We start from the raw sequence: 22,646 nt of genomic DNA, 5'->3' as shown, positions 1-22,646 counted from the left end.
TTGTACCCTGGTCCCAGGACCAAGGGACAGTGGCAGATAGGGGGGATATGGGGGCTCCTGGAGAGAGGAGTGAGGAGAAGGAAGAGCCAGCATGTATGAGAAGGAAATCTGGGCCCCCCTGTGAGCTAGGGGGAAGAAGCCTGTGTAGGGGAATTGCAAAATAGAAGTCAGGCAGAGGAGCAGAGAGGAAAATCGGTGCCAGCTCAGGATAGCACCATGATGTTATCTTTGATCAGGCTGAATGGCTCACTCACGCTTTGTTTTTTTTCCAGCTCAAACCATTCAAGGAACCAAAAATCCTCTCCCCAGCTCACCCCCACGGGTGAGCTGGCAAACAGCCACCACTCTGGCAAACAGCCCCCAAAGAGCCCCAGGTTTCCCTGTTGGCTTCCTGCCAGCAACCTGCAGGCTGGGAAAAGCTAAGGGACACGGCCCCAGGGCATCCTCTGCCCCACGCATCCCTCCATCTGTTCACCTCCGAGAACAGAGGGGGAATTGGTTCCCCAGAGCAGCAGATCTTACCCAGTAGACCTTGTTTTGGCTGGGAACCCACGAGCAGACGGCACCTAAAGGGCTTTTTCTCTCCTTTCCCTATGAAGCTTAAAAATACAAAATTTGGGGGTGTTTCCTATTTCTGTAGAACTGTCCTGCTGCTAGGGAAGCCACAAGGTTAATTCAGCTAGGAAAAGGGGTTGGGGTGACCACATTTAGCCTTTAGGGGATGATTCAGTCTGGACCTGGCCTCAAACCCATGAGATTTGGGGACAGACACCCGTTGGCAGCCAGTAAGAAAGCAGAAATTGATGCTGCTAGAAAAATGATGGAAGAAAAAGAGGTACATATAACAACAACAACTTTTTTTTCTACTATTATTTTTCCCTTTTTCATTGGAATTTGGAGGGTATCAGCCCTGGTGCAGTGCACCGAAACCCCTCTGAAACCCAACGGAAAGACCACACATGCTGAGAGAAACTGCACCATACCAGCACTTTATCACCCCCCTCTGTTTTCCCCTTGCCCAAAAATCCTTCCAAAGAATCCCATGTCCCCCCAGAAGCCCTCAGAGGCCGCATCTGGGGTCACCGTTGGTTTTGGGGGCCCAGCAGAGGGCATGCAGGATGCTGAGGAGCTTGGCTGGCACCCCGACAGCAGTTTGGGGAGGACTTTGCTGGTTTTGGTCCATCCTCGGCGGGTCCCTCAGCAACCCCAGCGCATGCGGATGAGGAGAGGCGCGGACGGGATTTTCTCCATCCTCCTCCTCCCAGTGGAGGCTTTTGGTAGCAGGATGCTCCGGCCATCTCTGACTTTTCACCTCCGGACACGGCACTTGGCCACTGTGGCCAGGGCAGAGCTGGCGTTGGGGCACAGGGTCCCAGGGTGCTCAGGGTGCCCCCGCCAGCAGCCTAATTCCTCCGCAGCGGGTGCCACATGGACACGGGCTTCCTCAGCGTGGCCAGCATCTGGTTCCAGTGGGTGATGCCCATGCCGCTGGCTGCTGGGCCGATCAGGACGTGGCCTGTGTTGTCAGCACGGCCATCCTCGCCACTCTCAGCAACCGTCACCCGCAGGGACAGGTCCTGCAGGGGTGCGAGGGACGATGTCTGTCAGCACTTACCCCCCCGTGCTTCTTGCACACATGTACCCCCTATACTACCCCACTCTTATCACCCCAGTAGCCATACCCTAGGTATATACTTTCCCCTCTGTACCCACCCAGCTCATACACATACCACTACATCCTCCCCATGTAGTAGAAAACTATATATGCACATCCTCACAGCTATAGCCTTTATGTGTACATCCATCCCATACTTATTCACCACCTTACTTCCCCTGCATCCCCTAAACCCATATATGCAGCCACCTACACACACAAGCACACCCCATACACATGCATTCACCCACATATCACACATACCCATCTCCCCCAGCAGCCATACCTTATGTATTACACAATATCCCAATACTCCCCCATCCCCCTGTGTCATCCATACCCAAAATCATACATGCTTATCCCTACATGCACAGCCATACTCCATATGTGCCCATCTCCCATACCACCACATCCCACTGAACCGTATGTGCACAACCACAGCTTCTATGACTCCCATTCCACCCCAGGAACTCCTCACTAGCACAGGGATTCAGGGTCCCCAAGGAGTAACAGGACAGACCTGAAGCACAATGGCCGGCACTGAGAAGATCATGGCCTCGTTGAATACAGGGTTGGTGTCGTCCCTCTTCACCGCTGTCTTCTTCTTGCTGATCTTCCTCCCATCCTGCAGCAGGTAGACTTTGACAAAGGGATCTGCTCAGGGCCAAGGGGAGAGAACAACCATGGTGTCAGCCACGCCGAAAGCCATCCCTACCCCCCGCACCCCAATCCAGCAGGGTTGCCCCCAAACTGGTTTTACTCCAACAAGCACTCACAGAGAATTCTGGGATGTACCAGGACAAGCACCCATGTCCAACCCAATGCTCTGGGGCCTTGAGCTGGCCCCACACTCACCTGCAGTCCCCTTGCCATTGCTCCAGATGAGGTTTTTGGCTTTGACCACCACCACTGTCAGCCGCTCGGCCGTGGGCAGGTAGCTGAGGGAGAGCAGGATCTCCCCCACCGTGTCGACTGTCTGCAGGACAGAGCATGCCATCACCCACCAGATGGGATGAGGGAATGGGTGAAAACCCCCAAAATCCCAAAGCATCGCCCCACCTCACCTTGTTCATGTCCTGCAGGTAGAGCCAAGCATTGAAGGGACGCACAGTCAGGTCCAGGTCAGAGAGCTTGAGCTCCGCCACGCCGGTGCTGACGTTCCTCTCATCCTCGTCGATGCCAAAGACAGAGAAGCGCAGGCTGTCCTCCTCCAGTGCCGTGGGGTCCAGAGGGATGGAGAAGCGCTCATCGAAGGCCACGGCATAGGCGCTGCGCTGGATCTGCGGAGGAGTGAGTTGGAGAAGGGCCACAACCACCAGCATCGCTATCCCTCCCTAAAACCATGGCAACACCCACTGGGACCTCAACACTGAAATCCTTGGAGACCATCCCTGCTGTCGGTCCACTTTTAACGCATGGTATGAGCAACCCCTGCAGCCCCAAGGGATTCAAGTACCTCTGGGGGAAAAGCAGACGGGCAGAAGATTTGCTGTATAGCACTGATGACTCCCAGCTCACAGCCTATGTTGTATTTTTGGGATATCTGGATGAACGCTACTATAAAAATGTTAGCTATTATTAAAAAAAAAAAAAAAAGAAAAAGAAAAAAGTAATGCAGAGCATTAAAGGAAAAAAAAAAAGACTGTCTTCATAACTTAAGATTGCAAAAGATGGTAAATAGGGCTGGTGAATTATAAATAATGATGCTAAATAATAAATATCTCTGGAGCATAAATACTCAGCCTGATCTTTGGATGTAAAAATGGTCTTAAAAGGGTGCCAGGAGGATATTTCACTGCCTTTTTGGGAACCTCCGCCCCCATGGAAGTGGGCTTATTCAGTGGGATGAGGCTTTATGCTCTTTTCAGGAACAGTTTGACGAAATCAGGCTGTGGGACCCAAATGTTTTGCAAAATCCCTCTGCAAAAAGCAGGTGCCAGAAGGAACCTGGGGGGCGCTGCTTTCCCAAGGGAGTGTTAAATAACTGGTTTTGCCCCAAAAATGGGCATGCTTGCAGAAGGAGAGGAGAATACTGAAGTCATCCTATTGCCTTTTTACCCAATCCTACAAAATTTTTTGGCCGCCCATCTCATGCAGAGAGGGAAAGCAACCCAAAACCAAAGCAACCACGCAGGTTCCCACAAAAACCTGAGGGGCTCACCCGGGAGATGCCAACAATCTGCTCAGCCGGCAGCAGGCTGATGCGCATGAAGCAAGATTCAAAGCGGGCATCCTCCTTCTCCAGCAGATCCTTGCCCTGCAGTAGGGTGACGTGCAGGGCGGCTGCCTTCCCGTCATACTCCATGGACACCTCCACCTGCCCCACGGTGAAATCCTGCCCGAAGTTGTTCCCGATGGATGAGACAGAGTTGAGCGAGTCAGCTGAGACGGATTTCTTCAGAGGGCCGTAGGGGGCCAGCCCCAGGTCCCTGCTCATCAGCTCCAGGCTGCCCAGCTCATTGATGCTCTCGCAGGTGTCAGCGCCTCGCAGGCTGGCTTTGCGGCTGGGCAACGGCTTCGAGCCCACTGCTGCCCCACGCTGCCAGGAGGGAGAAGCAGGCAGTGAGTTCACTCCCTCTGCATACAACAGAGGGCAGCCAGGATGCTCCAAGGCACTTTGGGGTACCCAACAGCTATTCACAGAACTACAGAATCCTTAAGGTTGGAAAAGACCATTAAGACCGTCTAGTCCAACCATCAAATCATTATTACCACGTCCCTAAATAGCATCACAGAATCACTAAGTTTGGAAAAGACCTCTAAACCCATCAAGCCCAACCATCAGCCCGTGACCATCATGCCCACTTAAACCACTCCCCCACTGCAAGCCCCACTTTTTGCCCCAATGCACACATGGCAAGAGGAATGGAGTCAAGCCCAACTTTCCACCTGCGTTCTTTTTATTTTTTACCTTGTGCTTGATGTCTGAATACGCCGTCCCGTACTTCTGCTCCAGGTAGCGGTAGTCATAGTTGGGGAACGGAGAAGGTGCAGGGTAGCTGCCGGAACGCCAGAGCTTCCACAGGTTGACAGCTGCGATGCCCAGCAGCGCCAGCGCTCCTGCCGCGTAGATGCCGATCTCCCAGCGCGGAGGGCTGGCGGTGGCTGCGAAGGGACAGGGACAGCGTCAGACGTCCCAAGGAGGGGAGCTTGGCCACTTTGTATCCCAGCCGGGAGCTCATCCCACGGGATCAGCTGGGAATCAATCATTGCTGCCCCCATCGGCGCGTTATGAGTGGTGCTCAACAGCAAATCGCAAGCACAGAATCAGAGATTTTGGCCCCAGGAGGTGAGGTGAGCTGTGCCAGCTCCGCTCCCCACGGCACCGGAACTCACTGCACCATCCCCAGGGTGCGGATCCATCCCTCTCAGACACACTCAGCATTCCAATTGGTGCCGTAGGGGAAACCTGACTGCTGCCTGGGATGCTCAAAAGAGCCACAGATAGGAAAACGAGGGGGGAAATGCTTTTGGAAACTGGGGGGGAAGAAAAAAAAAAAGCAAGGTCCGATGGGACGATACACAGAGGAAAAAGCCCAGCTCGAGGCTGCAAAGCAGGACGCGGCAGCCCCACGAGCAGCTGTTGCTGCATTGCAGCAGCCTCCATCACCCGAGCGATTAAAGCCACACGGATGGCTCGGCTTAACGAGAAGGAAAGGAGGAGGGGAAAGAAAACGAAGGAAAAGAAAAAGGAGATTTGTGATCACAGAGCTGCCGGGGACTCCGCAGCACTGCCTCTTGTGTCATGCCGTGGTGCTCCTGCTTTGGGGCCAGACAGAGCCGGGCAGCATCTGCATCCCATTGCAGCTTTGCCCCCCAGAGCCACTTCAGCAGGAAAGCTAAGCCAGAAGGGAACAGCCGCTTGTACCCAAACTGTGGCCAAAGAATCCAGTCCAACTCTTGTTTCTGGATAACTCCAGGTATGAAGCCCGGCATGCTGCAACTTGTATCTGCCCACCTTTTAGGGTAGAGTGCTTAATATTGGAAAGTTTGGGATTTAAAGACAGAGAGCTGATGTCAGGAAATTAAACTTCGTGCTCATGCACACACGCAGCCCTCCCCAGGCTCTGCAGCTCACAGCCGTACTCACCGCTCAGCCGGTATCTGCCCATGTGCCCGCTGTCCATGGCAGACCCTCCCCACTAGCAGGACAGCCTACAGTGCACGGAGAAAACGAAGTAGGAGAAAAGGACAAAGATGAACGTATGGAATCTGCTCAGCCCAGACTCCAGAACAGCCACAAGGATTGGATTGAGAACGGGCTCAGTTCATGTCACGTGTGGGCTAAGCCAAGAACACCGCAGCCTCACGGGGACTTACCCCAAACTGCTTCTTTCTACCTGCTGGATAACCACCTCACCTAAGAAGTTTCATTCCTTTCGGTGCTTCCTTGCTTTTTTTAAATAGGAAAATCAAGGAAAGAGTTTTTGGGAATGAGCTGCTCCACCAAAGGGCAAGCACCCCTTTTAAAAATACTCCAGTTACTTCCAAAGCGTTTCTCTCCAGGTACCATTTCCTGAAGGGCTGATGGGCAGCTTTTGAGGCATCCCTCAGAGATTGAATGGGATTTCCCCATCAGCCCCCGCTGGGCATGGAAGTGAAGGAACAAGGAGAGCTCAGGAAGAAACGTTCAGCCTTATGTGCTATCCCAGCACCTTATCAGGCTGCTGGCACCCTTGGGAGCCACGGTGGGCATGGGACAGCTGCTTGGGGTGATGAGGCAAGGAAAGACACAGCAGCACGTTGTCCTCTGGGGGAGGAGAGTATCTCCCCCACATTGGAGGGACCGACACTTTTCTTGCCTCTGTGACCGCCCAAAGCCAGAAGCTGCTTGCACAAAACCCTACGTGCACCACGAGTAAATCCAGGAGGCGTTATAGACCCCCTCCTGACAGAGCTGCATTCCCCCAAAGTCATCAGCTGTGGACCGAGGGGCGGGCTGAGCCCTCGCTGCCATCTCCTCCAGTACCGTGTCCGGCTCGTCCCCACACCCCATCCTTCTCCATCCCTCACCGTTCCCTCCTACCGGAGGAGCAAAGCCCCATCTCACCCTCAGTACGCCAGGAGGAAAAGTAAGATCAAGTTTGCCGGTGGGTTGCTTGATAACAAAACTACGAGTAAAAATAAATCCCAAACGTAACGCCGGGCTTTGGGCTCCAACCCTCAGCCGCGCTCAGCCCCAAACTCCCGACGTTATTACTGCTGCAGAACCCCCCGGCTGCCCCCATTTTACACCCGGTGAAGATGTGGGGCTCTTCGGGCAATACCTCTATGGTATATCCCGCTATGAGCTCGCAGCTCCGTGGTTCTACGTTGGAAATCCGCTAAACGATGCTGAGCTTTGCACCTCGGTGCCCGCTCGCAAGTGCGATGAGCCGGGCGGTCTCAGCACCGCGGCCCCCACGGGGAGCATCTCCCGATATCCCCCCAGCAGAGCGGGATCCGGGTTTCCCCGTCGCGGGGATGCTGAGGGGAGGCGGAAGGATGGCGAGGAGCTCGGGAAGGGGAACCGAAACACAGCCCAAAATCACAGAGGCGCCGCTGCGGGCAAACCCCGGCAGCGCGCATCCCCTGCGCGGGGATGCCGCGGACAAGACCTCCCAAGCCCCCCACCCTCCTTCCCTTTCTTTCTTCCCCTACCGCCATCCCGAGAACTGGGACTCACCGCTGTTTTGAGGAGAAAAAGCTCATTTTCCAGCCGAGCGAGCGATGGTGATGGCGGTCGGGGCAGCCGGAGCGGGGACTGCGGGCGGGGCGGCCCGGCTGCACCTGGGGGGGGTTCGGCCCCGCCTGCCGCCCGCCCCCTGCAGCCCCCGGCCCCGCATCGGGACCGGCTGCTGCTCCCCCCGCCCCTTCCTCGGGTTGGGATCACCCCCGGCTCCGGCCCTCAGCTCCGGGGTCCCACATCTTCTCCCACCTCCAGCGTCTTTCAGCTCTGTCCCCCCGCAACCCGCAGGGTGTTCCCCTGCTTCAGGACCCGCGTTCCCTCCTCCCACTTCTCCCACAGGGCCGCTCTCCACCTTTTTAGAGGCTGCGGACTGAAATCGGTGCCCGGGAGCAGAATATTTGGATCCCCGCCTGCCCTTAATGCAGGCTTCCAGGCTTCTCGTCCCTCCCCAGCGCTGCGGGAGAGAAACCACCTCCGTCTTCCTCCCCCTCCCTCGGCTCGTTTGGGGTCGGAAATAAAACCCGTCAGCCCCCCTCTCCCTCATCCCAAAGCACCAAGCGACGCTTACTGGGATTTGTCCCCAAAAGCCCTCCCAGCAGTGCAGACTCGGAGCTCCGCTCGCTGGCAGGTGCTGCGCGTTGTGGCAAACACCGGCCGGGCATCAGCCAAAGCTCTCCTACACCTGATTCTATACAGCGAGGACGGAGAGAGCTTTCCTTGCCTCACCTTAGCTCCAAAGCTAGAAGTATTTTAAACACAGAGATAGTCTGTGCTAGAGGAGGGGAGAAAAATGAACAACATAATGCATGCAATTTGGGGAGGAAGGAAAAGCCGGGCACCATCTCAGCTGGCACAGGGAGCAGTGCGATGCTCCAGCTGACCCTTGGTTCCTGGGAAAACCCACCACCCATTTCCCACCAGATAATTCCTTTTCGGGGACTAGTGCCCTTTTTTAAAAGGTTCCCATGATGGGAAAGAAAAACCAACAGACCAAGTTCTGACTGTAGCCCCAAAACACTGTGAGTGGGAAAGGAGCTTCACCTCGCAGCTGAAACCCTCTGTGTTCATCCAACTCAAACGCAGCCCTTCCTCCCGCTATACAAAGCCCCAGGGAGCGATGGCTTCCTCCCCTAGCTCCCAAAATCACAAGAGCATTAACTGTGGCAGCCCAGGCCACCAGCACCCTCTGCTGGGGTCTCATCCATCGCCGACCCCTAGAACGTTGTTTTCAACCCAAACCAGTCTGGCTAAATTTTGGTCACCTCTGATGACCCGAGTTTGGTATCTGAAGATAGATCTGGCTTCACGTAGATGCCAGGTAGCCTGTGAAACATCGTGTTGCTAGCAGATGGCAGTATATTATCACTTTTGTGCTTTGCTCAAGCCTTAGGATAAACTGAACAGCAGCAACTCAGTGATACCAATTGATAAAGCCTTTAAATGTGAACACTCAGGTGATTCACACAGTGGTCAGAACCCAGAATCTCTGACTGAAGTCTCTCAACAGCACAGGGAGCACTGAAGAGTACCAACAGATGCTGCATCCTCCCTTGGCTTACTTCCCTGCAGGAACATCATCACTGCTGCTCCATCACCTAGCACATACATGCAGGGGAGCATGGCCTGCTGCCTTGCAGACTGCATCCAGCTTAACAAATACATAAAGAGTACCTGTGCCAGGAGCTGCTGCTGATGCCAAGAACAGGTAGAGGAGACTCAGTGCTTCACAAGCAAGGACATCCCTATTGCTTCATACGTATGGACGTGCTGTGCTGAACATGCCCAGAGATCTTCCAGCAGCTCTGCTCTCACAGCTGCAGCTCCATGGCTGTTTGGTGTCATCAGCAGCAAGGAGCCAAGCTGCCACTGCTATCTGCAGCACACACGAGGTGTGTTCTGAACAAGGCACTGCTGATCATCCTTGTAAATGCACTGCAATAAGCATTCCAGAATTACAAGTGGGGACCAAGGGTTTCTAACATCCATTCTCTGAACATCTGGACAAGGTAACTACTTTAAGGCACCAAAACCTTTGACAGTCTTTGTACCAAAGGGAATTCAGACCAAGTCCCCTCAGTCCTTGTGAAGTGATGAGCGAGATAAACCAGGAGCATGCACACATTGTACCAAAACACACCAGCAAACATTGCTTTATTACACTGGTTCAGTTATCCAGACTAACCATAAAAGCCAATAAAACGGAAGTAGACAAACACAAACTCAGTGTTATGTATTAATTCAAAGCTCCAGAACTGTTACTGGGGAGCGGGGATTCTTCAGCAGTTGTTTCTGAAGTACCTTAGTGTGTCTTTGGCAGGGTGGGGAGGAGGAGGAAGGTACAGTGACAGATCCTCCTCAGTGTGCCTGTTACCACCCAACTCACAAAACAGACTCAGATGGACGTACTGCAAAGAGACAGAGGGGGGACCACAGTGTTAATCAGCAGAGAAGGAATGGAAATATACTGACCTGAGCCTGGGACTACACAAGCACAACACACTGGTACGAGCTACCAATCAATCAGTCAACAGTTCATAAGAATGGTGGAAAGCCAGACATGAGAACGACTCGGGCTGAAACAGCATACAAATAAATACTTGCTCAACTCAGCACTGTCTGCCCATTTATAAATTTGTCAGCACCTAGTTACACGGCCATTTATTCTTCACTACCTCACAGCAGCAAAATTCTATGATTTAAGAGCAGCCATTGAGTGACTATCCACAGTGAACTGTACGAAGCTGGATGCTTCGTTCTCAAAATGCTCATCCTCCTCTCTGTCTGCTAAGCAACTGGGGCAGCCCCAAGGGCCCATCAAATCTGATTCATTTGTTGAGCTCTGCAAATGCAACCAAACTGTTCTGTTCATTGAAGACTGCCCTTTTGCTAAGTGTCCGTTCTTCAGGGTCAGAAAATATTTCGGTCACTCCGTAAACCTAAGAGAAATGGCAGATTTATTTTGGTGGCTCTCCACGTGCAAGACCAAAAAGGATTGGAAATGTGGATGTTTACTATCCAGCAGCATCTCAAGTCTCCTGCCACTTAAGAATTTTGGGGGCTATCCTTTTTAAATGTTACTGGTGTTATATCATTTTCTTCAGGATAAACACTTCCATGAAAAACATCTTTCAACAGCCAGATTAGATCATTGTACTTAAACAGCGATACAGTTACATCAGTGCCTCAGAGGCCAATGCAAAGGCTTAGAGCATGGGTTACAAAATTGATGCTTAGTTGCAGCACTTACATTTTGGAATAATGACCCTGAAAAAAAATGCAGCCTAGGCTTCTAATTTCTTTTCCTAGATGCTGAGTCACAAGCAAAAACGCTGTCTAGTTTGGCCTGCAGACCTCCACTGCTACGTGCTGCTCAGGGAAGACTGGATGCACTTCCCCTCCGTTTGCTCTTTTGGCAGGGATGGCAGCACGGTAACAGCTGTTTTGTGCAGGACTGCAGAGAATGCCTTTTCCAGTTGGACTCAGGAGATTGCTCAGTCCGGAGTTACCTTAGGAGGAACAGGACAGTTGTGAAGGATGGCAAAACAGGACATGCTTTGTACAGCAGACACCAAGAATGAAATCCTCTTGGCAAGCAAAGTAAAAGAGCTGAGAATAAGGCAAATAACTTAAGACTTATGGAGTAACTCCCATTTTTCTGTTAGTAATAGATTTTACTCCATGAAGCAAACAGAAGGCAGGCTGACCTTTCTTATTTAAACTTCCCTTACCTTTAAGAGATGACCAGGATTAAAAAAAAAAAAAAACAAAAACCAAACAGAAAAGCCTAAGGAGAAGTCTTCTGTCTCCCTAGAGCTGTGATAAAACATTATTGTAAGTTATTCCAGAACATTGAAAGTCAGTTTAGAGAAAGGCAATAACCCCCACATTAGAGGGGCTGTAACAGTAGTGTACTGCATTACATTCTGTGCAAGTAACGCAACTTGTTCACAAGCTTCAGTTTATCTGTTTATCTCGCTGCAGTTCTGTTAATTGGTGGCTGAACATATTATATAATCTGACTCCACACCTCAAGGTAGTTTCAGCAGAAGACACAAAATTCACATCCTGTGCCATGCGCTCCTAATGCCCAAATGTCAAAATAGAAATCTCACAGTTAACTGAAAATAGATTGGCCAGATTCCCTTTGCGCTTTGTTTTAAAGCCCCTTGTCTCCAAAACTTGTTTTGCAAGGAAGGCATGCAACACACTTGGACGAAGATCCCACCTCGTTGCAACGGTGTTGGTTCTGACTTCCCTCTACACAGACTTTCTCCGACTCTGACTAGGTGTACATGACTAGAAAGGGTGTGCATGTCAAAGTGACATCATCTCCTCAAAACGATTTTCACACCTTGGAAAACTAACAGTGAAAATTACAAGTTAGGTAGGATAAGGTTGAAACTGTCCACCAGGCCAACTTGAGCACTATGAGTTCTTTTTGCCCTTTGACCACTGCTCAAAGTTTCCTTTCCCTTAGTTTGCTCCCATTCTGTTCATCCAGTATTGAAGAATGTCCATCACCATTGCTCAAGCATTTGTCCTTTTCATACTTGTGCTCTTGCTTCTGTCGCCTTATCTCCTTATATCGTAACGTGATATCTCTAAAAAAGAAAAAAAAGCAGATGTGTATCAGTGATGTGAATAAACAGTTTCAACATGCTATGAAAACAGTAAGGTAACTCTGATCCAGATGCCAGTGCCCTTGGGATACTTAAACCATTTGAGTATTTTGGCTGTACATTTCTGAAGTTGCCGATGGCATTGATTCACTTGAATTACTACAAACTACTTGCAGCAGTCTGGCTATTTTCACTTCTTTCAGAATCATACCAGCATGTTCAAGATCAATGAGTGCTGCTACTGCACCAGAGATCACCGTAATCATTTCAGCCTTGTGCTGCTGTTTTTGCTCGTTTATCTGTACAGAACAGCATCCAAACCCAATAGATTTAAGTTGGATCACTTGTTGCTCACACAATTGCAATGCAGCAGTCTGTTCTTGCAATGAAGCTGTAAAACAACTCAGACTCATCTAAATCACAGCGTAAAAGAAAACAAAACACTGATCTCAGTGGCTGCCTCCATTCAGCCAGGGCAGTCAGATGCAGTCAGGCATTAAACTGTTCATCTGCTTCTACAACAACAGTAACGTATGCAGTCCCACAAAGACTGGAGCTCACCAGTTTCCCATAAGGAAAGCTCCAAGATCATACATGGAAAGCTTCCTTATTTAATAATTCTTAGGAGAAAAACACTGTAGCTCTACTCATCCAAAAGAGTTGTAGCGTCCCTTCAGGAGGCACTGAAGGCTAACGACAGCCTATATTTGACAACCAACAAGCTGCTGAACAGATGTCCAAACATTTCCCCCGAAGACCCAGGCCAGACCTGCACACAGCACAAACACCTCTTACCGAATAAAAAAGCGCCAGGCTGTCCAGGTGAGCACGAGTATAATCCCTAAGATCCAGCACTGGGTAATGTAGAAAGGAAGAGACAGTGTGAGCGTATAGGGATCGTACTTCACAACAATCAGAAACTCCGTGGCAGTAATAGCAGCAACCAGCCAGGCCTGCTGACCCAATTTCTTATGGAATTTCCTATAACATACATAGATAAAACAAAACTATTACTATAAAAGTAAGCATTCAGAGAAATATTCTTTCATAAAAGGACCGTTGGGGTAATCATTTCTTTCAGCTTTGCACAATTCTAGAAGGCTGGTTTGGATTACATGTACACACGTACATGATTTTCACATTGGTATTAGTTTCCTCTCAGAGGCTCAGAAAACACTTCAACATTATTTGATCCAAGAAAGTACTCCTACTTTCAGAGTACTAGTAAATCCAACTGTTCAGCCAGCTTGAGATTTGGGGTAAGGTATGTACTAGGAGCTCTACTCCTTGGTTACTTGTGCAAATACCAAGTCAAATGGCAGTAAGTGAATTCAATCCCCATATAAACGCATTCTAAAACCTACTCTGTTCCCAAACAGGTATTCAATGAGCTGTCACTAATGACCTCTGAGGGGATTTTAAAAGACGAAAGCTTAATAACATAACAACTAGGTAAGACACTAGAAGACACAAGAAGGCTGTTCCAGGAGAACATAATCTTGGGACAAAAATGTGCTTCATACTTAATTCCCAGAGTTTGTTTTTAATCAGCAGCAGCCAAGCAAATCAGAAGCTGCATTGTTCTGTACTAGCCTAGTGAAGGAGTCATCAATCAGCAGTGCTAGAAATTAAACTGCAGCAGAATCAAGATATTTACTTGGAGGCTGTGATAGCAGAACAACAGACTGGAGATGCACTCACTGTCTCTCAGGTCTCCTACCCCTGCATGGGAAATACATAAAAATGAAATAGCTATGGAATGCCTCTCAGGATATCTCAGCACTCCTGTAAGCAACAGATTATTGCTAGAAATCTTGGTAAGTTGTTGATCAAAGTCAGCTAGATCCTCCATTTCTTGACCCTATGTCATTTCTAGACTTGACAGTTTTACAGCTTACTAACTCATCAGACCAGGCAATTTGTGTATCAGGTATGGTTCTGTTTGGGCAGCACAAGACCTCTTCAGTGCCTTGGAATGCACTGAAACCCTACCCACTGTAGCACCATCAGTGCACATGGATGTGCTGCAGAGACTGCTGCAGATGACTTCCCTTTCCCACTAAACTTCTGTTTTTCCATCACCCAGCTTCTGAATCTAGTCTGTAGAGCGGCCCAGCCCTCTCTTACTATAGTGTGCTCTGAAGTTCATTTTCCTACCAGGCCTTATCTCTTTTTTTTTTTTGTCCAGCTTACCAGGTTATTCCACTCCTATCACAGCACAAGATGTGGAGTTAAACACATCTAGGAGGAATTCACTGTGAAGTGGCAGAATTACTTACACAGGACAGATGGGGAGCAAAGAAATACAACAAACCTTCATTGGGCTGGGGAGATAGAAGTGGGTATGTTCAGATACCTCTGCGTTACTTCTAGGGCATTACAGAATAGGATATTTTACTCTGACCTATGACTGCTCATGTCTGCCTGAGGAACCAACTTGCTGAATATCGCAGTGTTCACCGAGTCCTTTGAGCTGTATTTCCTTGACACTTTTGTCATGCAGTGAAAAAAGAGAAAACTTTAACAAATCCCTGATCAGGACTGCCCTTGGAGACTGGCTGCTCAGCTAATGCCTCTTTTTTCTAGGTGGACAAACAAGCCTGTTGACATGCTGTCACCTTCAGCTGCTACACCGCCCAGCTTGCTCAGGTCAGAACAGGCTCCCAGGCACCTCAAACAGTGCTGGGGCAGAGGGAGCTGTGATTGCATGTTTGCTCCCAGCTTCTCTTCCCTTCCTCCCCTCTGTTGCCAGCAGCTGCTCTGGGGAGAGCGCCTTTCCTTCAGCAGGCATTTCCCTTTTGCTCAGCCATATCTGCTCCACCAAATCCCCTTGGATTCTAAGTACCTGAGAAGGAATCTAAGCATGGAGAGCAAACAGAGCATCCTTTTCCTCTTCTGTGATGCTTTCCTGAATCCAGGGGAGTCACAGCAAGTCAAGCACACAAAATAAACATTTTCTTTAACATGAGGCCCAAGAGCCACATTTGAAACGAATGCATAAGTTCAAACTACACAAAATGGTCCAAACACACTGGAAAAAAATATGTAATACAGTAAATCAAGTATAGATTATTGTTGATGTAGATGGAATGAGTGCACTGCACTTAAAAGTATCCTAAACCAACTTGGGTGAAGGGATTTCAGAAACTGCTCCAGGTGGATCATCCGATATGAGATTAATTGGGTAGAAACTAGTTCTAACATGCAGACAGAGAAAAACAGCAAAATCAAGCTGTTTGGATGACTGGGTCAGCTTTTTGCTTTGCTGATCTGCTTCCTTATTTGGCATCACATTCTTTCACTAGCCTATGAGATCACAGCTGACAGAAGAGCTGAAGGTAACCCCAACAGAAGAGCTGCGCAGACACTAAGGCTGCTGAGGAAGATTTGGTTTCCTGCCCTTCTACTCACAAAAGTTTTTACAGAAAAGTCCATTTTTATTAGATGATTGAGTTTAAAATTCATGGCCTAAATGCAGATTCTTGGAAGAGACACAAAGACTAGAAACCAGAAAGATATGGCAAGATCAACTGTTACAGGCCTTCCTACACTGAGGAATTTCTGGCCAGGAACATTTCATGTGGTCAGTCCTCAAGAACTGAGGCAGCAGCATGTAAATTGACATAGGAGCACAGCATAGGTTAAGAGTTAGAATATAGCCTCAAGAACCACTCTTCCTGGAGTATTTCCTTATATATAGGTATTTTGTCAGCACGCTCACCTTAATCTTCTACCAGCAGTCCTTGAACTGCCTGCAGATACTAAGAATCCCAAATGAGAAGAATAGTCTTTTGTATTTGAACTTCACTACTTTCCAAACTAGATGTCACAACATTAGCTGAAGAGACCTGATCAGATTAATCTCAATTCCATTAATAACAAACAAGGCAATGTGCCACAGTTCTGACAAGGAAGGTCTGTGGAGTACTCCAACCTTCGTCCATTAAGATGTTGACTGAGTTTCCAAAAGGAAAAAAATCAGGGATATTTCTCACATGCTGTTAGCTAGGAGCTTCCAGTACAGCCCGTTCCTCCCCAGCAGCTTCTCCCTACAACACAACAGCAAGAATCCATCACACACTCCATCGAGTTCCTTGGCTCAGTTAAGTTGGTAAAATGGGGACAAGATCATCTCTGCTTAGGCAACATGAAACAAAGGAATCAAAGTCCAGTTGCAAAAAACATTTGCAGAGCAGGTACTAAGTAAGATCATATGCTAGGTTCTGCCATGTTTCATGAACAGTTTGGTGAGGTCAGGTCTGTGGTGCATCAAGCAGAACCGTGAACCTCAGAAGGGAGGAAGTTAATCACCTTACCCATCAAGAGAAACAGAACACTGGTGGTGGCAATGATGAAGACATGCAGTTCAGGATGATAGTCTCTGCTTGCTTGATGAATTTCTCCAGCTCATTGAGAGAATGGCAACAAACTGAATCAGCAATGAAGCATTGGTGACTGATGATTCTCCTATATTTCAATGCCATGCCATGTGGTCGAATACAGGGCAACGGAGCTGTTTTTTTCCAACCCAAACACAAGGACCAGAAGATGGGGGAGTGTTTCTAAGGAAAGGAGCTCACCAATGAGAGGCAGAGACTTCTTCTTACCTTTGAGATGGAGGCACGTCCCAAACCAGTAGGTCCGACACCAAAGGCAGGGGGGCAGCCTGCCACTGCTGAATGTCCCGAAATCCGCCTAAGCAATGTGAGTTGACCCTTCTTTCCAGTTCTAGGAGTCAAAGCCTTGCAATGGAAACTGATCTTCAGAGAATGTTGGAACCCTAAATTCTGAACACAGACACTTTTTGTGTTGGTCAGTGACAGATAATGAACACTTCTTGAAGCCAGATGTTGTCTTAGACTTAAGATATGGGCTCAGGCAATTTGTGATGTTACTACTGAAACTTAAAAGAAAATGTGATTTTGAGAACAAAGCATTCTCTGCTCTTATATGGTCTGCAGAAAAAAGCAGCAAGGACAAATACGATGTTTAAGTAGGAACAGTCTGAAAGTACATGCACTGTTGTGTATGGGTGCAATATTCTTTACTAAAAGGTCTACTACTCTGCAAGAGGGTGCCATGAAAGCTCCAGGGACCAGGAACTAGCTGGAAGACAGCTCAAGAAAAGAAGCAACTCTAAGAAACAGATTCTGAGTTTAGGCCCTGTTGTCCTTAGAAGGTACTACTAAGGACTATAGTTCCTGGCTATCAACCTGAATATGGAGTTCAGTACTCCTCCACCCACAAGCCAGTGGCACTCCAGATAGTTTACACATCACTATCTCAAAAGAGCAATAATTTTTAAAAAGCAGATGTTAGAAATAGTGCACATGAAATGCCCTTAATAACAGCTCTTCTCTAACCAGATGCAGTCAGAACTTTACCTCAAAACCAAAAGAAAACAAAGAAGATGCTGTGAGGTTGGATCTTTTTGTTCCCAACAAGCTGAGATGGATGCCAACAAGCTGGAGCAAACCAGTGCAAATTCAAAATAAAGCAAGTGAAGATTGACACGGTATGTACACAAGAGGACTGGCTTACGGGTCATCCATGAAGTCGTAGATCTCCCTCATAGCCACACCTCCCACATTGACAAAAAAGACAAGCCGTAACAGGACCAAGTAGTGTTCTGGCGGCATCCAAAGGACAAACTTCAAGTAAAATGTGTTCAGCTCTGCCAATAAAAACTGAGAGAAAGTACATTTTAATTGCATTCAGAAGATTTCACTGAACGAAGCCTGGATCTCCCTCTATCCCTGCCTTGCTCCTCCCCAACTATTTCACCAACTCCACAATATCTTACTTGGTATCACTGAGCCCACCCATTACCAACAGTGATCAAAAACAGTTGTTGCTTTGTTGCTGTTTTTTTTTATTTTTATTTTTTGTTTTTTGAATGTGTAGGAAGAGGTAGTAAAACGTATGCACTTGCATAGGGCAGAGGATGCAACAGAAACCCTGCCAAGCATTGCCTCTAGATTTGAACAAGTTTATCAGGAATTTGAAGTACCTCCAAAACGACTCGCAACAAACCCTAGAAGCAAAAACATTCTCCTTTCACTATCATTTAAAATCTGACTGAGGGAACAAAAAAAAAAAAAAAGCAAAGCAAGAGGCATAAGCAAAGCATCCTAGGTGGTGCTTCTGTATGTTTGCTTCACATTGTTCAACACAGTTGTGGCAACACCACTGCCAAAGCCAACTTTGGAACACTGGTTACACGTTAAGAGCAAAACATTCTTAAGTGAGCTGCTCTGATAATGTGATTAAACAAGCAAGTAGACAATGGTTTCCCATTTCAAAAGAAACAATAATAAAGGCATTAAGTGTTGCTTAATAGAGAAGTACATGCAAATACATGAAGCTGTCCATAGCTGTCAGCTGAAGCTACGCTTTGCTTATCCAAAAGACTAGTTATAAACTCAGGGGAACCTCTCAGCTACAGAATCCACTCCTGCACCTAAACACATGATTTCTTCAGAGTGCAAAGAGGTGGAGTACGCACAAAGGAATCACTGAAGGAACTAAGCACTTTCTATACAGGCATATGTCATTTATTCCATAAATTACAGGAATTTCAACAAGCCTGTTGCATTATGTGAACTTGGCAAATGTTTTATGTAGCATAAAATGTGTCATTTAAACTTGCATTCAACTGACCAAGTCTGCAAACTGCCTAGCGCTTCCTGCTGGCACTGCTTTATGTTGCTTGCTTAGTTACAGACAGCATACAGCTCCTGAAGCACTCAGATCAGCAATTTGACATTAGTGTGAGATGAAAGAGAGGTGGTGGTGGCTTACAAGCTGACTGATATGGCTCACTCAGCAAACCTTAGCGAGGAACCTCAATGAACTGACGCTCAAATAAGCCACCACCAGAATTCATATTTCATATATTTCAAGATGATCAAGTAGGTTGTTCTAGTTAACTCTTTAAAAACATACAAACCAATTACATCCAGTATTAATACAGAAGCCCACTGTAATGAATGTTAATTGTATGTGGAATCACTAAAAGCATCAAATTTTTCTGTGGTTATTATTTGTTTCTGTCTTCAAGTTAAATTTCACAGTCACTGAAGTGACATAAATCCAAGTTGCTCAAGACTGGGTCATGTAACATCTCATGGATACCACAGAGGCCAAAGCCCCAACTGACAAGAGGCAAGAGTGGAGGAAAAGCATTTTAAAATGCTAAGCTTACCCCCACGTCCATGCCACGTATGATACCTGCAACCATGAAATGGATGTTAGGAACTGAAGACAATGCATTCCCACAGCACAGCCCTTAGATGGCTAAATCAAGGAGGCAGACTGTCAAAGTCTTGTAAATGACAGAGATGCCAGTCTTTTATTTTGGGTAAACTGCCTTATGTAGACAAACTGGTCAAGCTGGGTACCATTAGCATTGTCACATCTTATGTGTTCAGTAAAACAAAAAAAAATTACAACAACAGTATTTCAGTCTGAATAAAAATGTAAAAAACTGCACACTTCAGGAGGCATACTGTCCAGGTAACAGCAGACTGAGGCTTTGGTCACATTTATCTCCAGCTGTAACGTGGTATTGTACCTGTTTAACACAGAGAGGAAAAAAAAGCCATTTCATCCAAAGCCAACGTTTTTGGTAGAGGTTACTCACTGAATTGTGTGTAAATAGCAGTTTAAGTTGTTCATATTGCTAATCAGCATGGCACAGCAAGAAAAAATATTTATGCAGTGAATCTGTAGATGGTACCAGAGATGTGGGAACTTCTCTGCAGGATTCAGAAGTGATCTCCTCGAGTAAAGAAACATCACCACGCCAGAGTGTCAGCCTAAATTACCCTACGTAGTTGCTCAAGGATTACAAAGTATTAAATCAGATGACAGAGAAGACAAGACAGAGAAGTTTCCTTACTACAAAGATAATGCCACAAACTGCTAGCCATCTCCGTAAGCTGGATGCTGGCTTCCACTCAAATTTGACCCAGCTATATGGGGTGAACTGGAAGACAATTCTCTTCATTTTACCTCTGAAAGAAAGACAGAACACACTGTTAGAATTTTAAGAAGTGGCAGATGAGAGACATCTACCATCATTTCCATTTCTGACACTTATTCACACATGCAAAACATCTCATTTTACTGCATAAAAATAATGCTTACTGAGGTTATTTTGACTTGGTTTTCTTTTCAGGAAAAGCCTGCTATTGTGCTATCATTTTAAATTTTAATATACCACATCCACTGTATTAAGCAGTTCCTCTGTTCTGCTTTGCTGAGCAAGAACATGCTACAGAAAAAGATAACTCACCACTGGCAGAAGAATACGTGGGATTTACACAGTTATTAGTTTAAGTGGTCCAATTAGTGTGAATTTACAATTACTAGGAATGCATTATTTGCATGAGGATCAAATAGATCCCTGCTATAAATAAGTGCCTGATCCTGATTTGGTCTCTTGCCCCTTCAGTTACAATTTCATTTTATAATCTCATTCCCATAAGATGTCCTCATTCCTAAATATCAGGCAATGCTCATGACAAACACGTTTATTTTCAATAATGTCATTTGCAAGTTAAATAACATATCTAATCCCATGCTGTATCACATTATTAGATTATTTAATTCACTTTAACAGAATAACCTATTCATAATCAAGGTCTTAACACAGAGCATCAGACTTTGCACACTGCTACTGCTGGCAGTCTTCCTTTCTATGCCAACCTACTTGTATGTAGGAATGTTCCAAAGTCCTTGCCATTTGTATGTTTTCAAAGAAAGCCAAGAAAGAGTCTTCATCCCACAGTAAATTCCTAATCCATTACATAAGATCACATCCATTATCCACTGAAAGTAGAAAAAAATAAAAAAGTGATGCAGCATTCCTTCTACTACAGAATAAACTTCTTCCCACTATCAGTTCATCTCCACAATGTTAAGTAATAACTTTTCAAACACACCACAAAAGCATTTGAAAATGCTTCTAATATATTCCTTAAACTTTAGACTGCCTCCTAAAGAAGTGACTTATCTCTAGACTTGGGATGTGAAATGAAATAAGTCATTTCTCCTCATGCTATGGCTTTCTGACAAACATCAATTCTGGAGATGGAGCCTCTGAGCTGAATAAAAAAAAAGAAATTTGCCCTCTTTATTTGAAGAGGAGTGTGTTAACTTCCTCAGAAGTTTTTGAAGGCAAACTACCTTCTGCTAGGAGTATTTATACAATATGTTTTTACTTTCATAAATACTACAAAGAAGCAAATCATTGCAAGCTTCAGAAAGAACTGTACAAGCTTAAGAATGTAAAAACCAGAGCTGCATGTCCTGAATACAGAGAATTTTGATTGCTTTAGAAACCAATTTACATTTCACATGAGCCTTAATAAGAAAAAAATAAAGGAAAAAAAAAAACCTATGCCAATTTAAGCAATAGAGCTTGTTCCTTCCACAGGGAAATAAGATCACAGTAGTTCCTCTAGCTTCAAAAATACTCACAAGCCATGTTTTATGACATGAACCATTCTGAACTCTGAAGTGCAAAGACCACACAGCTTTTCAGGAAGGTCAAACCTTAGTGCTTCCAAACAGCTTTTTTTTTTTTTTTTTTTTTTTTTTTTACACACTATACAAAGACTTCTGAACACTGTAACTTACTGCTTAGAGAAAACAGTAAAGACAGGCTTACAGAGAAGGAAGAGCTGGATATAAACTGTACAGACCCTGTTTTTCTTAACAGACAAGAAAAATAATTATCTGAAACTATAAACACTAAGCTTTATCTTTCTCTTAATTTGCAACTTCATGGTTTGTACCATCATCAAATATTTGGAAAAATGTTTGTCCCAGAGTCTCTAGATGGTATGGAATGAAGCAAAACAAATACTAAACCACAAAGAGTAACTTTACCATTCCATGGAGAAGTCTGAAATCTTGCAAAATTACTAGTTCAACATGGAGAACAGTCAAAGCCCCTGAGCTGCAGTGTTTATACAAATGCTTTTGGTAATGAATATAATCTAATTTAGTTTTCACCACTTCCTGCTCCCTCCCTTTAAAATATATACCTCAGTTTAGAGAAGAAAAACAAAAAATCACAATTTATGCAGTACATACGTGATCCCACCAACATTCACTGAAGTTTGGAAGCTGGTGTTCCAGACTGTACTCCAGAAATTCAAACATTACACTGATGATCATACACATCCACCAGTCTCGAATCATCAGTGTCTATGAAAGGGAGAAAAATCTTTCAAAGATCCACAACTGTTGCACAACATACTGAAAGCCATTACAAAAATGAATGTTTCCACACTGGACAGAGCAGTACCAGACACCACTTACACTAACATCCTTTAGAAATCAAAAGCTCCATACAGTATAGAGACACTGCTTAGATGTACAGCTTTGCCAAAGGGTATGGTCAAATTATCTTATTTCAAAACTCATCATCTGAGGAATACGAGATTCTGAACTTTGAACACAGTGGACACGTTGCATTTGCTTAGCAGTTACTTCTACAGCTGAATATCTTGTCTTTAGCAGGCAGAAAAGTATCAGGAAGCTCATGAAAATCTTATTTTCATGCTGTGATATTGTAGTAAAGCCTAATTTTTACAGGCCTCTGAACAGAGGGGAAAGATTCTAACAGCCATAGATTATATTAAATCCATGCATGAAAGAATAAAGGCAGGCAGATGGAATTCATTGGGAAGGAAAT

General features: G+C 46.4%; 2 protein-coding genes across 4 annotated transcripts in view; both read right to left on the bottom strand.

Moving 5' to 3' along the window:
- Positions 1-973: 973 nt before the first annotated feature.
- On the bottom strand, positions 974-7,873 carry SYT12 (synaptotagmin 12). 2 transcript variants are annotated; one of them, XM_010710875.4, is made up of 8 exons: positions 7,320-7,873; positions 5,745-5,809; positions 4,566-4,759; positions 3,816-4,193; positions 2,719-2,934; positions 2,510-2,630; positions 2,175-2,308; positions 974-1,577 (listed from the first exon to the last, which is right to left on the bottom strand). In XM_010710875.4, exons 2-8 carry the CDS (start codon positions 5,779-5,781, stop codon positions 1,404-1,406), a joined length of 1,254 nt encoding a protein of 417 aa, XP_010709177.1. In that variant the 5' UTR covers positions 5,782-5,809; positions 7,320-7,873; the 3' UTR covers positions 974-1,403. The 2 variants fall into 2 exon arrangements, with proteins under 2 accessions (XP_010709177.1, XP_085080074.1); XM_085223948.1 differs by lacking the exon at positions 7,320-7,873 and having other exon boundaries at positions 5,745-7,280.
- Positions 7,874-9,443: 1,570 nt separating this feature from the next.
- The window catches only part of PTDSS2 (phosphatidylserine synthase 2), a 36,879-nt gene continuing 23,676 nt past the window's right edge, over positions 9,444-22,646 (bottom strand). For both annotated transcript variants that reach the window (XM_085223947.1, XM_010710876.4), the window contains exons 7-12: positions 22,043-22,156; positions 20,655-20,773; positions 19,842-19,956; positions 17,483-17,628; positions 12,737-12,922; positions 9,444-11,923 (exon numbers count right to left, since the gene is read on the bottom strand). In XM_085223947.1, coding sequence (XP_085080073.1) covers positions 11,779-11,923; positions 12,737-12,922; positions 17,483-17,628; positions 19,842-19,956; positions 20,655-20,773; positions 22,043-22,156 — 825 coding nt within the window. In that variant the 3' untranslated portion in view covers positions 9,444-11,778. The remainder of the gene's footprint in view (positions 11,924-12,736; positions 12,923-17,482; positions 17,629-19,841; positions 19,957-20,654; positions 20,774-22,042; positions 22,157-22,646) is intronic.

This window comes from Meleagris gallopavo, chromosome 5 (genome assembly GCF_905368555.1).
Source record: "Meleagris gallopavo chromosome 5, MGAL_WU_HG_1.1, whole genome shotgun sequence".
NCBI classification, from domain to species: domain Eukaryota; kingdom Metazoa; phylum Chordata; class Aves; order Galliformes; family Phasianidae; genus Meleagris; species Meleagris gallopavo.
This window is presented reverse-complemented; position numbering and strand designations above follow the sequence as displayed.